Source organism: Aspergillus ambiguus (genome assembly GCF_047715705.1).
Source record: "Aspergillus ambiguus strain CBS 117.58 unplaced genomic scaffold BDV59scaffold_24, whole genome shotgun sequence".
Taxonomy (NCBI): domain Eukaryota; kingdom Fungi; phylum Ascomycota; class Eurotiomycetes; order Eurotiales; family Aspergillaceae; genus Aspergillus; species Aspergillus ambiguus.
This window is the reverse complement of record NW_027395537.1, coordinates 82,617-97,765: the sequence shown is the minus strand read 5'-3', so window position 1 is coordinate 97,765 and position 15,149 is coordinate 82,617. Positions and strand designations below refer to the sequence as shown.

Sequence of the window (15,149 nt, the reverse complement as noted above, 5' to 3'; positions counted from 1 at the left end):
TGCGGGAGCCAATCAGCGCCCATTCGTTCCGCCTTTGTGAACCTCAACTTCTTCTACTTCAACTTCTTCCCATCACACTCTTCATCATCGTTGGAACCAGGGTGAATCACGTATCACCCCTTTCCGATGCTGAAATAACTTCTTCGTGACGTTCTGCTTGGCTTTTTAGCTTCCTTCAGGGATCAACCATGACCGAGGTCTCTTTCATCGGGGGTGAGTAACCAGCTGCTCCACCAATATCATCCATTTCTCGACACCCAGCTCATGAACTTGCAAATCAGGCCTCGTGTCTTTGTGGCACTCTTACCGTATCGCTTTTATTGTCCTGATTCTTACTGTTTTTATTGTCCTACGCGTATATGGCGACCGGTCCTCGAAGTCCAAGACCCCCACTGCGTCGTCGATTCCCTCTTCCCCGCGAAGCCAGTCGCCAGTCAACAATGAAAAGCCAGTCACGGAGAATGACAGCCCCGCGGTCACAGTAAAAAAGAGTGACATACCCGCTGTGAGTAGCTCGCCCAGGTCGACAACCGGTCCGAAAAGGGTTACCGGGAAGAAACCGTTGAAGGTCGCCGGTCGACGTGCTACATCAGAGCAAGATACTACTCCATCTTTCATCCAGCCGATCATCTTCTTCGCGTCGTTAACTGGAACAACGGAACGATACGCCCAAATATTGTTGGAGGATTTGCAGACTGCCGCGCGCGACCGTGCCGACCCGAACAACCGCCAGCGAGGCCTCCTGCCCCCTCAGATCCACGATCTGTCCTATATCGACTTTGACGACTTCTTTACCTCCGCCCCGAAGCCTCCCCCGACTTCCCCAGGCACGCGATACGTCTACTGTTTGCTGATACCTTCCTACAACATCGACACCGTTCTGAATACGTTTTTGGGTCATTTGGATGAAACGCACCATGACTTCCGTATTGACACCGCACCCTTGTCCACTCTGGCCGGCTACGCAGTGTTTGGTTTTGGAGATAAAGAGGGGTGGCCTACGGAGGAAGAAGGATTCTGTTCGCAAGCTAAAGAACTAGACCGATGGATGGCTAAGCTGACTGACCGGAAGAGAGCCTACCCTCTAGGATTTGGTGATGTCAAGACCGATCCGGAAACCGCTCTGAAGGAGTGGTCTGGCGGGCTTCAGGATATTCTTGGGGACATCGTGGAAAATGGTGGTCTTGGTGAAGGCGTTCCTGGCAGCGGCGACCCTCTGGAGAGCGACGAAGAAGATGTGGATGATGACGAAGGCCAGACGACCGGTATCAAGAAGACCAAGGCGCAAACTGTTGTGGATCTGGAGGATATAAGGGTGGCCCCCGATTCCCAGAATGCCTCAGGATCACCCATTCCAGTTGATTTTACCACGGCCGGAAAGTCTACAGCACCTTCCAGCAAGGGAACAGAGAAGGAGATGGTTCCGACAACGTCTCCTACCTACTCTGCCCTCACAAAACAAGGATACACGATTGTTGGTTCCCATTCTGGTGTAAAGATCTGCCGCTGGACCAAGTCTGCCTTACGTGGTCGCGGCTCGTGCTACAAGTTCTCGTTCTATGGGATTCGTTCGCACCTGTGTATGGAAGCAACTCCATCGCTCTCCTGCAGCAACAAGTGCATCTTCTGCTGGCGACACGGTACGAACCCTGTAGGGACTACTTGGCGGTGGAAGGTTGATTCACCTGAGCTCATCTTCAATGGAGTGAAGGAGGGCCACTACAAGAAGATCAAGGCCCTGCGGGGCGTTCCGGGAGTGAGAGCCGAACGGTTCGCAGAGGCAATGCGTATCCGTCATTGTGCTCTGAGCTTGGTTGGTGAGCCGATCTTCTACCCGCACATCAACCGCTTTCTGGACATGCTTCACGGCGAACATATCTCAAGTTTCCTCGTGTGCAATGCCCAGCATCCTGATCAGCTGGAATCTTTGCATCGCGTGACACAACTTTACGTTTCGATCGATGCGAGCAACCGCGAGAGCTTGCGGAAGATTGATCGACCCCTCCACAGGGATTTCTGGGAGCGATTCCAGCGATGCCTTGACATCCTTCGGGAAAAGCGTCACATCCAGCGGACTGTGTTCCGTCTCACCTTGGTGAAGGGATTCAACTTGGATGACGAAGTCATTGGCTATGCCAATCTTGTCGAGAAGGCGTTGCCCTGCTTTGTCGAAATAAAGGGCGTGACCTATTGCGGCACTAGCACTAGCGCAGGAGCTGGGCTGACAATGCAAAATGTCCCTTTTTACGAGGAGATCCAGACCTTCGTTCTCGCTCTCAACAAGGAGCTAGAGCGCCGTGGGTTGAAATACGGTCTTGCCGCCGAACATGCCCATAGCTGCTGCGCGTTGATCGCGTCGGAGCGGTTCCGTGTGAATGGGAAATGGCATTCCCGCATTGACTACGATCGCTTCTTTGAGCTGCTGGAAAAGGAGAAGGCGGATGGATCGCCATTCACTCCGGAGGATTACATGAAAGAGACCGAGGAGTGGGCTCTCTGGGGCAATGGTGGATTCGACCCCAACGACGAGCGAGTGTATAGCAAAGGGAAGAAGAAGAAGATGGTCTTGGAGGCTGCAGCGTCGTAACTGCACTCCATTCGCTGTATGGAATATCTTCCCCATATTGATATATACCGCGTCTATCACGGCCTGATCAATTGCTGAATTCAGATAGGAATCATGTCCAAAAGTCCGCAAGACAATGATAACGAAGGAAAAAAGTTTTGATGACAGTTTGGTTTAAGTCGGTTTGAACGATGGAATATCCAACTAACATGTACATATATGTCAACGACTCATTTTGTGTGATTACACGCCAGTCTCTCGCCGTAGATGAATATTATCTATGGATTGGTAGGCGCTTCTTAGGTATGCTGCCAGCTTCTGAGGCCTCTGTCTCTTACATGGTAGAATTTTGGGCAGTTAGAATCCATAGACGATCTGTTGATAAATTTGAATATAGGCCCTCTACTTCAATTTGCAGGCATGCTTTCTACACTACACTAATCAGAGTTATTACATGCATACCACAAATCCGCATATTATTACTATGTCTCTACTGGCTCTACCAATTCTACGACCCAGGAGCCTCCTCCTTCACGCCCTGGCCCTCACTGACCTGCCAGGACTTGAACTGACGCGCAGGAAGGCCCAACTCAAACAGATGATCGATCTCCATTGGTGGCCGGTTCTTCATCTCCGGGACCACAAACCAAGTCGTTATCAAGCCCAGCAGACACAAGCCAGTGTAAACAAACCCTGTCTTTGCGCGAAGCGCACCCTCATCTGGGTTGAAGATGTACGGCAACACAAGTCCAAACACACCATTCGACAGGCCGTTAATCAACCAGCCCAAACCCTGAGATTTGGCGCGCAGCGTCAGCGACGATGTCTCCGCTCCGACCACGTACGATGCAGGCCAGGCGCTAGCGCCACAGACGGTGATCACCACCATCATCGTGACGGCGGACCACCACACCGTAACGATGCCCTCAAAACAGCCGAGGATGCCCATACCCGTCCACAGGATGGTGGTTATGCCGAGTCCGAACAGAATCAGGGGGACCCGCCCGAAGCGTGCCAGAGTCCACATGCTGACGATGTTGGCGATCAGACCCAGCGCAATCCCCACCTGCAAAAACAACAGGCTATTCGTGGCGTCCATGCCGACCATCTGCAAGAAATAGCTCGCCTTTGCCAACAATGTCAGCCCGAAGAGCTGCGGGATAAGATTGGCAAACAGAACTATCAATGTGCGTCGTCGGTTGACTCCGCGGAAGCACTGCACGTAGGAGTCGGCCTTGCGCCACCCTCCTTCTGTCTCTTGGTGTTCTAAACGGATCGACAGTTTGAGCTGCTCAATTGTTGCATCTGAGTCTGCGCGGACGGTATCTAGACGACGCTGTGCGGTACGTGCGGCGTCGATGCGGTTCTTGCGCACGAGATAGGTTGGGCTCTCCGGGAGGAAGAAGGCCACGATCAGCGGCAGCGCCGAGAACGGCCACTCCGAGATGAAGCACTTTAGGTACCCGCTGGCGCCGGGCAAGTCGAGCGAGGTGAAAACCACGACGCTGCCGACCAGCTGGCCGAGGAGGGTGAACAGCGGGAAAAAGGCCAGGATAGGCCCACGTAGCGTCGGCGGAAGAATTTCCGACATGTATGTCTGTATGGAGGACATTATCATCTGGACTGCATAGCCCTGTACAAACTTGGCTACAAAAAATACAGCCCGGCGGGTCAGGATTCTTGCAGGTAGGTTTGAGACATAGGCCACTGCTACGCCGGCGGCAGACACGATACTGGCGACGGCCAGTGCCAGGCGACGACCTGCGCGATCCTGCACGAAGCCGCTGGTGATAGCACCAAAGATACCCCCGATCGGGTTTGCGACGTTCCATAGCCCCAGCCAGAGCGATGGGATGATGAGATGACCATCAAGCTCGCGCCCGAAATCCCGTCTGTCGGGGTTAGTTGTGGGCTCGCACATTATGCAAGCTGAGGATAGGCTCACTGGAAATTAGGCATGGAGGACACATTCCCTACTATGACCAGGTCATAGCCATACAGAAGGATGCCAGTGGTTAGGGCTAAGCAGTATGCCGCGATCTTGGGAGATTGCTTCAAGTCCCGTATGAGCGAAGTCTTCTTAGACGTATCCCTGCAAGAGGCTGACTCATTTTCAGCATATTCGACAGACGGTTTACGATCCATATGGAATGCACGATTTCGGTTTGTGTCTTGGGAACTTTTAGATGGACGGCGCGAATGGCTAGTCGCGATAACACTGCTAAACCACACGCGACCATCCAGCTATATTTGTACGTGGCATGTCGGAGTAGTGAGCCGAGGCAGGTGCTTGAAACCCAAGAAATCCAAGTAATTCGATGAATTATCTAGTCAGATTGGGAATGAGGTGTTGTCCAAGCGCATCGCTGGTTGGTACACACTCAGCTAAGGTGGCGGGGTTTCGTCAATGAAAATTGTTTCCCCGCATTATCGCGCGCAGTCGAGCGCAGCCGATCACCATGTTGATACAACCTTGTCAGTGTGAGTGCAGGAATGAGGAAGCTCGTAGCGGTGGACTTTGGTTGCTCTAAGACGTCTGTCTGGGGCACCGAATGAGCGGGCGAATGGATGGATGCTTTCTGATGAGTGTGACATACCTATTGACCGAGTCTGTTCTATAGACGGTTGTGACTTATGCTCTTACAGTAAGGCACCGTCCTCTATGACAGTGCCATAAGGGCTCACTGGACAGGAGCCTTGTCCGGTATGGTAGCAAACATGCGGCTAGCCATGACCTGCAGACGAAGACGCACGAAGTTGATTAGATACCATGAAGAGTTGCATCTTTTTGGCCCCCCTGGACGTTGTGTTGCACGGCATTCATCCTTGCTTGTCGAGAACCTAAAATCAGCAACAAGTCTTGACTTCTCGGGCATGCTGCACACGCCATATACGCTGTACTGTATATCATAGCTACCTGGGCACATCTCCCTGTTCGAGGTACATCCACTGCCCAGTTGGGACCTATCGGGGAACTCAGGTATCGGGGACTGGAAAACAGCTGACCGTTGCTGATCGACATACAAATCATCAGATGTGATAGTGAAGTTCATATCGACGAAGGACAAATCGCTCAAAACTCCCTGACTCCAGACGCCGAAGTCCCTAACGGGGGATCGTTTCCGACTCCCGATCGTGGTGTGGACACCCAAATCTCGACCAACTCGTTCTTTTCTTCTTGGTATCGCCTCCAGGCTGGAGCTGGACAGTTCTGGGTGGAATGATCGGCACCTAGCCGCCATGGGCCGTCATTGTCAAGTGAGACATTTGGCCGTTAGGAAGGAGCTCAAAGGCCTGTCAAATGTTTCGTCCGATACAGGCCTCGGTATCTGTGTGGCATGACGATGATATGTGGCAGTCAATACCCTAACCCGCTTCTGAATCATGTCGTTGTCTGAAGCTTTCAGTGTCGCTTACCCTGACTGGGTCTCTTGTCAATTCCCGACGGTGATAGATTAAACGCACACGATGGACTTCTATATTTACCGGTGATATGGGACGTGCCTCCACTCGACTCCTGGCCCGTTCAGGGGAAGAGACAGCAATGGAGCCCACGTTCACGAGAAAACGGCCGGGAAGACCAACCCAATGGCCCGAAATATCACTAGACTGACGCAGCGGAGTGAAAATTCCATTAGTTCGACGCTGCAGAGATTAAACCCCGCCGCTTAGTGCCAGATCACCGAAATTGAACTGGATCCTGCCAAGTCGTTGGCCAGGATCGATATGGTTACGTTAGCCATTGCCCCTCGGTCATTTCTGCGCAGTAAATAACATGGTCTACGCGGGAATACGAGACCTCCCTGGAAATCCGTAGGAGAACATGAAGAAACGGTGGATTCTATCCGACATGTCCCCTATGCTAGACCGCCGGTTAGATTGAGTGGAGCCGTGATGTCCCGTTCGACTCCATTTTTCCCCTTCCCTTTTCCGTAGTGCGTACCAAATAATTGCCGGAAAAGCCCTTGGAGATGGAGAACAGCAATCTATCCCAGAGCTCGGGGGCTCCTAGGAGAGGATTCGCAAACCGGTTCGAACCACATGCAGTGGCGGAGGAGTATTTCTCCAGAGCACGTACTGCGCGCTGCATATGAACTCAAAAAGCGCTAATCTTTCGTCAGAGTGAGCTAGATTTGCCCTATCCTATCCCGTCTCCGGCATGAATTAAGGAAGAAGAGGAAAGATGCGCCGAAAATCGCTGCCAGATTTTCCGTCGATCAACCGGAATCTCGCCGGAGAGGAGTAGCCATCGAGATACCACCAGTCATTCTTGTCACCTCCTGGTTTCTGTTTTACTGCCTAGGCCTGACTCGCCGTTACGGTTTCATTGCCCTGTTTGGCTCATGCCGAGGTGGAGGGTGGATCACTCCAGCGATGGCCAAATCACAAGCCTACTAAAAAAAAATATCTATGCAGGACAGACTAAGAGAATCCGAAAACTGTCCGTCACTCTCTGGGCCGGGTGGGCAGGTAGGATGGACCGTGAGCCCAACCTCCCATACAGAGGAGAAGAGAATAACGATGGAAATCTTTGGATCGCATGCTCATTTGACATCTCCTGTCATGTATCGTGGTTCCTCGGTATCCTCCAGCCTAAGCGAGCCAGTGATTGTTCCTCAGGGGGTCGTGATATCCACCCCGTTGTTGATCGCCTCTTCTTTGGTGATAGTCTCGCTGGGGAACCTAGGCTAGCCATTGTTCTGGGACGAGATGAAGAGTATCTTAAAAAAAAAAATTAGCCTGGCGGGACCACGGCAATTGGTGCTGTCAATTGAGGTCTAAATAATCGGCCAGAATAAATACTGGCCATCCCCACAACGCTCTCCTCGTCCAACTACCGTCCTTCGGATTATGTGCCGCCCTCCGTCCCCAGGATGCATGAGGAGGACAACCGCAGCCTTGAAGTCAAGGCTGTTGCGGCCGCCTTCTTTGCGGTAGCATCCGTGGCAGTAATGCTGCGATGCTATGTGCGTGGATGGGTGGTCAAGGCGTTTGGCTGGGATGATGCGGCAATGGTGATCGCACATGTACGTCCTGATCTTGGTGAAGTAACCGGTGGATCGCATATACTAACTATGAGGAAATAGCTCTTCTACGCCATGTTCTCGGGGAGTATGATCGGAGGCAGTCTGTACGGCACAGGCCGGAAATTCGAATACCTCACGGAACACCAGCGAGTCACGGCAATGAAATACTGGTGGCTCTGTGAAATTGCCTACTGTTTCGCCTCGGTCGGCTGCAAGGTCTCTGTCTGCATCTTCTTGATGCGTATCACCGTCAAGCGCATACACATCTGGACCCTCTACAGCGTCATGGCCATGACCGCTGTGGCTGGGCTGGTCTTCATGTTCATCATGCTGCTGCAGTGCAAGCCGCTTGAGTTCTTTTGGACGCGGAAAGCCTTCGACCCATCGATCCCCGGTCACTGCTTGAACATGGAGATCATCGTGGCCATGACCTACGTCTACAGCGCGTTTGCGGCCATCTGCGATTTTACTGTCGGCCTCCTGCCGATCTTCCTTGTCCGAAAACTGCACATGAAGAAGAAGACCAAGATCGCTGTCGTATGTATCTTGAGTATGGCTTGCATGTATGTGATTGCTCCCAGAGATGGCAGCCGAGTACCTGACTGACCGTCCATTGCAGTGCATCGTGCGCCGTCATCATCCGCCTTCCCTGGGTTTCTACCTTCTACGACCCGGACTTTCTCTGTGTGTTTCCTCTCCTTTTCCAAATAGATCTCCTTGTCGTCCTAACCAGCGCAGACTCTACCGTCGAAATCGCCCTGTGGTCCAACATCGAGACCGGTCTGGGTATCACCGCCGGCAGTATGGCTACGCTGCGGCCCCTCCTGCGACACTGGTTCGGCTCCCATGTCGACGTGGATTATTCCTCTGGATTACCGGGTATTTCAGGGTCGCGGCGCCCCGGCGGCGCCAGCCGCGAGCGTCCGTTCCCTTTGGGCTCGCTTGACGAGAATCAGCAGAACCGCCTGCGACCGGATAAGCTGGCAGTGACGGTGACGACGGTGCAGAGCACGCAGAACGAGACAACGTGGCGGGGGTCGAGCAGTCCGAACAGCAGCGAGGAGCGATTGACGTTTGACCGGCCGCCGCCATTACCGACGATGGACTCTGGGGGGATGGGATTGAGCATCCACCAGACGTTCGAAGTGACCAGCACGACCGGCGGCGCAACCTCGGAGAGTATCCGGGAACACGTATAGACCTCCCCTTACCTGTAATTATCCGATATCGTATATACTGTATTTCTTAATGGATATGAGGTATGAATGAGAATGATCCAAAAAGCTCCGTTGCTTTGTGGATGAATAGTGCGTTTACGGCGACGCGACACACAAAACTATGGAGTAACAACCTCAGACCCGGTCTGATATAGCTTGGGCACGGGCCATCGACGCCTTGTAGCCTTAGGTAGCGACTCGCCGATGATAGGGCTCCTAGGTCGTGGCCGATACGGCCTTATTAGTCTTACCTATAGCTACGTTGAAAGCCGGGGCAAGGAGGGTATCTGCAGTATATGCTGTCTGGCTCGGGAGGCCGAGGAACCCGAGAAAACAATTGGTGGCCTGAAGTTTTGTCACTCTGGATAGGACTTGACCATTACACAGTGCATCACTGTCTAAACGGACCGCATGTATGGTACTTGCATAACAATAATGACATACATAACTCTAATCTATGCAAAGTCATGACATCGTCATAACCTTATTCTACCGTCGGAAGAACCACAGGAATTGTACATATTACACTTTCTATTCGTCTATCGATCATATCTAACGTACGGCGTACGGTCTCATTAATCATACCAGATAGCGTTCATGCCGAATCCCTTTTCAGGAATGTCAACCCGCGCCACCCGGGCGAGGTTCTCATCGCGGAATCGGTAAATCTCCACGAAGCCCAGTTGGTCATCGCACAGCGCCAACCATTCATCGCTAAAGTCACACGGGCTGACGGCGTTTGAGTGACCACCGCTGGTCGACGTCGGGTGGATCCAGAGCTGACGCTCAATGTTGCCGTTGGGGCCCAACTTGAACGCAGTGATGTAGCCCGTCACGTCGAAGTGGTTGCTCCGGGTGGTTGCGAAGAGGTACTGGCCATTGCGGGTGGTGAAGGTCACGTCACCACGGTACTTGTTCCGGGGGGGAAGGCCTTCCAGAGTCAGTCTCTTCCAGTCCGGTGACACGGGTGCGAGAAAACTTACCAGGCGGGAGAAGCGGGTACTTGACGTGGGTGTACACCGGCTTGTGCGTGCGCTCATCAATCACATACACAGCAAGATTGTTCCCCGCCTCGTTCAGCGCGTACAGATACTTGCCGCTGGGGTGCATCTCCACCCAGCGCGGGTGGTCATCCGGGTGGGGGGCGTCAATGCAGTCCACCAGGGTCAACTTGCCAGTGGTGGCGTCCTTCTGGTGTGTCCAGATCTTGTTGGCCTGCAGATCGGCCGAGTAGAGGTAGGTTTCCGTGGGGTCAAAGACCATGCCATGAATGCCGGTGTTGGGCTCGTACTCGTAGTTCTGGATGTTCTGGGCCAACGCACCCTCCCCATCGACGGAGAAGACATTTCCATAGCCAGCGTACTTGTAGAAGGGATTCCCGTAGACATTGTAGGGGGGTTGGTGGGCGGCCAGGACGAAGATGGCACGGGTGTTGGTCTCGGCGGAGGCGGCCAATTCGTGACCGGCCACATCGTGAGAGGCCTGATGAACGATATCGGTTGGGCTGTTGACCTTGAAGCTGTTCCATTTCTTCATGGCCGCACCGTAGATGGTCTTTTTGTCATGCTTTGGGGGGAATATCGTTAGCATTGGGTGGACACGGCCAGGAAGACGAAGCATACCGAAAAGGTCATCCAGGAGATGGGTTCAGCCTCCGGAATGTCGGTCTTCTTGACCAGGTCCAAAGTCAAGGCCTCATCATCAAAGGCGACAGTGTAGATGCGGCCTGGAGGAGTCCAGGTACCGACCATCAGATGATGCTTCATGGTGACGGGGGGTGAATGGGAGAAAGCACGAGCTCTAGACGGGAGACGGATGAGAGAGGAGGCGCGAGAGCGGACGAACATACGGGTGATAGACCAGGACTCCGGAAGATGCTACTCCATGCAGACATGTGTCTGTATAGAAGCCCCGGGAGATGAACGGAAGAACAACCGAATGCGGGGAGCGGCAGCAGAAAACGGCAATGAGGGGAGGTTCGAAATGGTCGCCGGTGATTGGCCCCGCCGCGACTCACCCGAAAAAAACACATTTCCGGGCGGCTCTTGACGGATCGCCGCTGCCGATGGCCACCGTCAGCTTGTTGCCGATGATGCGGTCCGGGGAATTCACCGTGCTGTGGCGTGGTCCGTTTTACCCATCTGGGGTTAAGGGAAAGGATGTGCCGGCTGGTGAAGTCTGGGTTATAAAAGGTTATGGAGGCCCCAGATCCAATCTGCCTCCTCCATCTCGATTCTCCATCTTCTCCTCGTGATACTTCTATACTCTTGATACCTACCCCCGTTATCTCCCTACGTCTCACGAAGTCTACCTTCAATATGCCCGTCAAGCGCCAGTTCGACCCTAACTTCACTCCCTATGTCGTCAACGCCATGGGTCCCAAGACTCCCGAGCGTGCTCGGGTCGTCTTGGGTGCTCTGATCCGTCACATCCATGACTTCGCTCGGGAGGTCGAGCTTACCTCGGCCGAGTGGATGATGGGTGTGGAGTTCATCAACTCCATCGGTGCCATCAGCACTCCTATCCGTAACGAGTGCCACCGTATCTGCGATGTCATCGGCCTCGAGTCCCTTGTCGACGAGATTGCCAACAAGATCGTGACCGAGGATGGCGTCTCTCCCACCTCCAACGTCATCCTGGGTCCCTTCTGGTCTCCCAACGCTCCGTTCCGCAACCTGGGTGACAGCATCATCCAGGACCCCAACCCCAACGGCAAGGTCACTCTCATGCACGGTCGCCTCACCGACATGGAGACTGGCAAGCCCATCGCCGGGGCCGTCCTCGATATCTGGCAGGCGTCCGCCAATGGCCAGTATGATTTCCAGGACCCCAACCAGAGCGAGAACAACCTCCGTGGCAAGTTCCGTTCCGATGAGAACGGCAACTTCCACTGGTACTGCTACCACCCGACTCCTTACTCTCTTCCCACCGATGGCCCGGCCGGTGTCCTCCTCAACCTCATGGACCGCTCCCCCATGCGTCCCGCCCACATTCACTTGATGATCACCCACCCCGATTACGCCACCGTCATCAACCAGATCTACCCCAGCGATGACCCTCATCTCGACATCGACTCTGTCTTCGCCGTCAAGGACGACCTGGTCGTCGACTTCAAGCCCCAGACGGCTGACCCTAAGGCCGATCTCGACCTTGAATACAACGTCAGAATGTCGTTGAAGAAGCACCACCCCAACCCCAACTCCGCTCCTCCCGTCTCTTCCTTCGAGCGTTTCAGCAAGGAGTCTAAGAAGGCCCAGGAGAAGCTGTAAAGGAGAAATTTGGGAGGGTGTTGTATAGTCAAAACCGGTTCTTTTTTTGCATGGATTAGCGATGATTTGCATGAGCTTATGTTCTGTTTATTCTCCACCACTTTCTGTATATATGGGTAGATCGGGCCAATGAATTTCGATCCATTCTTGATATGTTCCTTCGATAGCTTCGACAAGCTTCTGCAGAATTTCTGTACTCGATATTAGAGTAGGGTTTAGCGTATGATCCCACGTGGAATTAAGCATGGCCCACAGTAGGGGCCAATTGGGAACGAGTGATTACTGTCAGGTATGGAGTAGATGAATTTTCGAACAGGAGGTTAACTATATGTTGCAGCAAATCAGGTATATGAATTTACCAATCGAGTAATGGTGAAGCTATACTGGAGGTCTCTAGCTGTGTGTACAACAGCGTAAGGTAATTGTATATACGTATATTATGTAATCAATCTATGCGAAGCAGCTCCTCCATACGCAGCACCATCTGGCCCATGTACATAGGTACTCCAGAAGAGCTTCAGGGACCCCTAAGCGCATGCATTCGGATCGGAGAGAATGGCGCCATTCTTGGCTGCAAGAAGAATTACCCCCCATATACCCCGTCTGTTCACCGGAGCAGCTTTTGGATCTACCGGCGGATATAATTATATCCCGACCGGCAAGGACTTTATCCCCCCTCGGATGGCATCCCATACTCCAGACTTATCCGGACGGCTTTGTCCCATGGCTGTTGGTCCCGGCGATGCAAGGATCTTATTCCGTTCCTTCTGATTGCTCGGAACCCCGGGTGACAATGATTTTCCATGGGTGTCCATTCTTCCATATTCCGGGGAGTCCTGACGGACCTACAGGTTCTTTAATTAGTTAGTGCACATGTTGCTTAATCAGCTTTGTGCTATAATAGAATTGTACAAGTGACTCTCATACAATTTTGTCCTATACTTAGACTACCTAGGTACATCTATCTCACTCTCCAACACATTGATAACCCCTACAGGCACTGTGAATACCAATCATTCTGCTTCTGGCATGTGTACGGGCTGACACAGGTGGTCGGTCCGGTCCAGCCATTTCCGCCGCATTGTCCCCAGTGTTGCGCCTGGCCGGTGCTGGTAGACGATGCCGAAGTAGTGGTGGTAGTAGTGGTCTTTGTCGTTGTGGTAGTAGTCTTGGTAGAGCTGGTCGAGGTACTGGTCTTGGAGGTGGTAGTGGTGGTGGTAGTGCTAGAACCAGAGCCTCCAGGGAAGTACGGCTTCAGCAGCGACAGATAGTTTGTATACCCCGTGCCACTGGGTGGCTCCATGTTGAAAATGTACGTTCCCCACCAGGGACCAGCCGCCCACCACGCAGCACCCAACCAGACGTCCGTGTTCTGCGACAGATAGTCCAACATGCCCGTCACCGCCGTCTGGCAGACGCTGTTGGCACCGCCTGCGAACTCACCCAGGAACCCGAGCTTTCCGTTCGCCTTGAGCCACTCAGTCGCGGCCGTTACGCGTTCCTTGCCGATTGTTGAGCTGACACAGGTAGACGAAGTGCCGGATCCGTCCGAGTCAAGGTATTGGTGCATTTCGTAGACGATCTTGTTAGATGGGTCGGTCAGCGCCTTCAGGTTATCGTTGACACTGGCCCAAGTCCATGCTCCAGAGTACGAATTGCCCTCAACGAAGATATACTGGCTTGTAGCACCAGCTGCACGGATGGCGTTGATGGCAGCTTGATTGAGGTTGAGTACTAGGGTCTGATCCATGTCATGGTACTCATTGTCTGGGATGTTAGCAGGCTTATATCAAAAAAAAAAAAAACTGACTGAGGGATCGGAAACATACTGGTGTCAAAAATAACCTTGTCGTTGGATGCAAATTCCTTGGCCACGGTGGTCCAGAAAGCAGCAAAATCAGTCGTCGATGAGATGATATTGCCGTAGCTGTGCGCAGTCAGCTTCCATTAGGTTCTGTCAACTTGTAACTGAAGTCGCAACACACTATCTTCCGAAATTATGCGGATCGATGACAGCATAAGCACCCAGGTCGGTGATCGATTTGACCGTCTATGCTGATTAGTATTTAAACCAAACTCTCATGGAGCGGTCACCTACGGCTTTCAAATCTTTCATGTATGTGGCATCTGCCGCCCCCGTCATGGTGCTTGGAACCAGACGCTCCATCATAAATGCAACACGGAAGATATTCATACCCGCGCTGCGCAGCGTGCCAATGGTGGAGGCATCGGGCCAGATGTAGTCAGTCCCCAGTACACCGGGAATATTTCCTTGTCCGAATTCAGCACCAGACTCATTCGATCCAAACCCTTTGCCATATATTAGTATTTCACATTTAGTATGAGAAAGAGGAAGGGTAATGCGCACATAGGAACGAAGACGAGCGCTTGTTCGGCGCCGCCAGGGCCAGAGGGAGAGTGAGCAAGCCGAGCACCGAGATCTTCATCCTAAAGACAATACAACAAGCCTGTCATGCAACAGTCATTCAAACAAAGGATCAACTCAGATGACATTATATATCAGTCTTTGTCTCTCCGATGCGCCCAAGAGCCACAATTGTACGGCCCTTCGGTCCGCCCCCCGAACCCGCACCCCCTTCATATCCACCATATACACACCAAACACACCGCGCCAGAGCAATTTCCACTCAATAATTTCCAGACCCAAAAAGAAACGGAGACCAATTCGTCACGGCATATTCAGAGTCTTCGGCATTCGCACCCTGTTTGTTCAACTGCAAGTCGCTGATCCGGCCCTTGCCGGATCGGCAAAGGAGCAAACGAGGGCCGTGCATTCAGCCTAACCATGCCCCCTGTAATCTTCTCCGGGAGCGTTGTCCGGGGGAAAAGTTTCCTTGATTCTGTACCCTCGGTGGTGGCGGCGGCGTTTTGGCAGGCGAATGCAAAACACGGGGTAATATGGAGGCAAAACGCGGAGAATTCGCCGTTTAATCCTGCCCAGGGGTGCGTGGCGTTCACATGGCGTTGAAGGCGTGTAATGTAGCGATTTAGTCCCTTTCTAGCATATATGAATTCTGATTAGCTCGCAGGTCGCCATGCCGCCGCCGGG

General features: G+C 52.9%; 7 protein-coding genes across 7 annotated transcripts; 3 read left to right on the top strand and 4 right to left on the bottom strand.

Moving 5' to 3' along the window:
- Positions 1-56: 56 nt before the first annotated feature.
- On the top strand, positions 57-2,998 carry BDV59DRAFT_65104 (flavodoxin and radical SAM domain protein). Its single transcript, XM_073696832.1, has 2 exons — positions 57-213; positions 282-2,998. The coding sequence occupies exons 1-2, from the start codon at positions 189-191 to the stop codon at positions 2,585-2,587; spliced, it is 2,331 nt and encodes a 776-aa protein (XP_073546256.1). The 5' UTR covers positions 57-188; the 3' UTR covers positions 2,588-2,998.
- Positions 2,999-3,074: 76 nt separating this feature from the next.
- BDV59DRAFT_194220 (MFS general substrate transporter) lies at positions 3,075-4,711 on the bottom strand (the record flags this gene model as incomplete). Its single annotated transcript, XM_073692357.1, has 2 exons — positions 3,075-4,458; positions 4,512-4,711. 2 exons carry the CDS (start codon positions 4,709-4,711, stop codon positions 3,075-3,077), a joined length of 1,584 nt encoding a protein of 527 aa, XP_073546255.1.
- A 266-nt stretch (positions 4,712-4,977) lies between these two features.
- On the bottom strand, positions 4,978-6,149 carry BDV59DRAFT_65120 (uncharacterized protein). Its single transcript, XM_073696833.1, has 3 exons — positions 5,984-6,149; positions 5,164-5,932; positions 4,978-5,106 (listed from the first exon to the last, which is right to left on the bottom strand). The coding sequence occupies exon 2, from the start codon at positions 5,806-5,808 to the stop codon at positions 5,248-5,250; it is 561 nt and encodes a 186-aa protein (XP_073546254.1). The 5' UTR covers positions 5,809-5,932; positions 5,984-6,149; the 3' UTR covers positions 4,978-5,106; positions 5,164-5,247.
- A 1,291-nt stretch (positions 6,150-7,440) lies between these two features.
- Positions 7,441-8,792, top strand: BDV59DRAFT_203401 (putative integral membrane protein; the record flags this gene model as incomplete). Its single annotated transcript, XM_073694260.1, has 4 exons — positions 7,441-7,593; positions 7,654-8,156; positions 8,213-8,277; positions 8,332-8,792. The coding sequence occupies 4 exons, from the start codon at positions 7,441-7,443 to the stop codon at positions 8,790-8,792; spliced, it is 1,182 nt and encodes a 393-aa protein (XP_073546253.1).
- Positions 8,793-9,325: 533 nt separating this feature from the next.
- Positions 9,326-10,719, bottom strand: BDV59DRAFT_181900 (lactonase family protein). The gene is made up of 3 exons (XM_073690300.1): positions 10,433-10,719; positions 9,794-10,376; positions 9,326-9,741 (listed from the first exon to the last, which is right to left on the bottom strand). The coding sequence occupies exons 1-3, from the start codon at positions 10,655-10,657 to the stop codon at positions 9,386-9,388; spliced, it is 1,164 nt and encodes a 387-aa protein (XP_073546252.1). The 5' UTR covers positions 10,658-10,719; the 3' UTR covers positions 9,326-9,385.
- A 109-nt stretch (positions 10,720-10,828) lies between these two features.
- BDV59DRAFT_181898 (putative catechol dioxygenase) lies at positions 10,829-12,220 on the top strand. The gene has a single exon (XM_073690299.1). The coding sequence runs from the start codon at positions 11,006-11,008 to the stop codon at positions 12,077-12,079; it is 1,074 nt and encodes a 357-aa protein (XP_073546251.1). The 5' UTR covers positions 10,829-11,005; the 3' UTR covers positions 12,080-12,220.
- Positions 12,221-13,070: 850 nt separating this feature from the next.
- On the bottom strand, positions 13,071-14,526 carry egl2 (putative endoglucanase; the record flags this gene model as incomplete). Its single annotated transcript, XM_073694259.1, has 5 exons — positions 13,071-13,846; positions 13,909-14,006; positions 14,065-14,129; positions 14,178-14,389; positions 14,448-14,526. 5 exons carry the CDS (start codon positions 14,524-14,526, stop codon positions 13,071-13,073), a joined length of 1,230 nt encoding a protein of 409 aa, XP_073546250.1.
- Between the last annotated feature and the right edge of the window lie 623 nt (positions 14,527-15,149).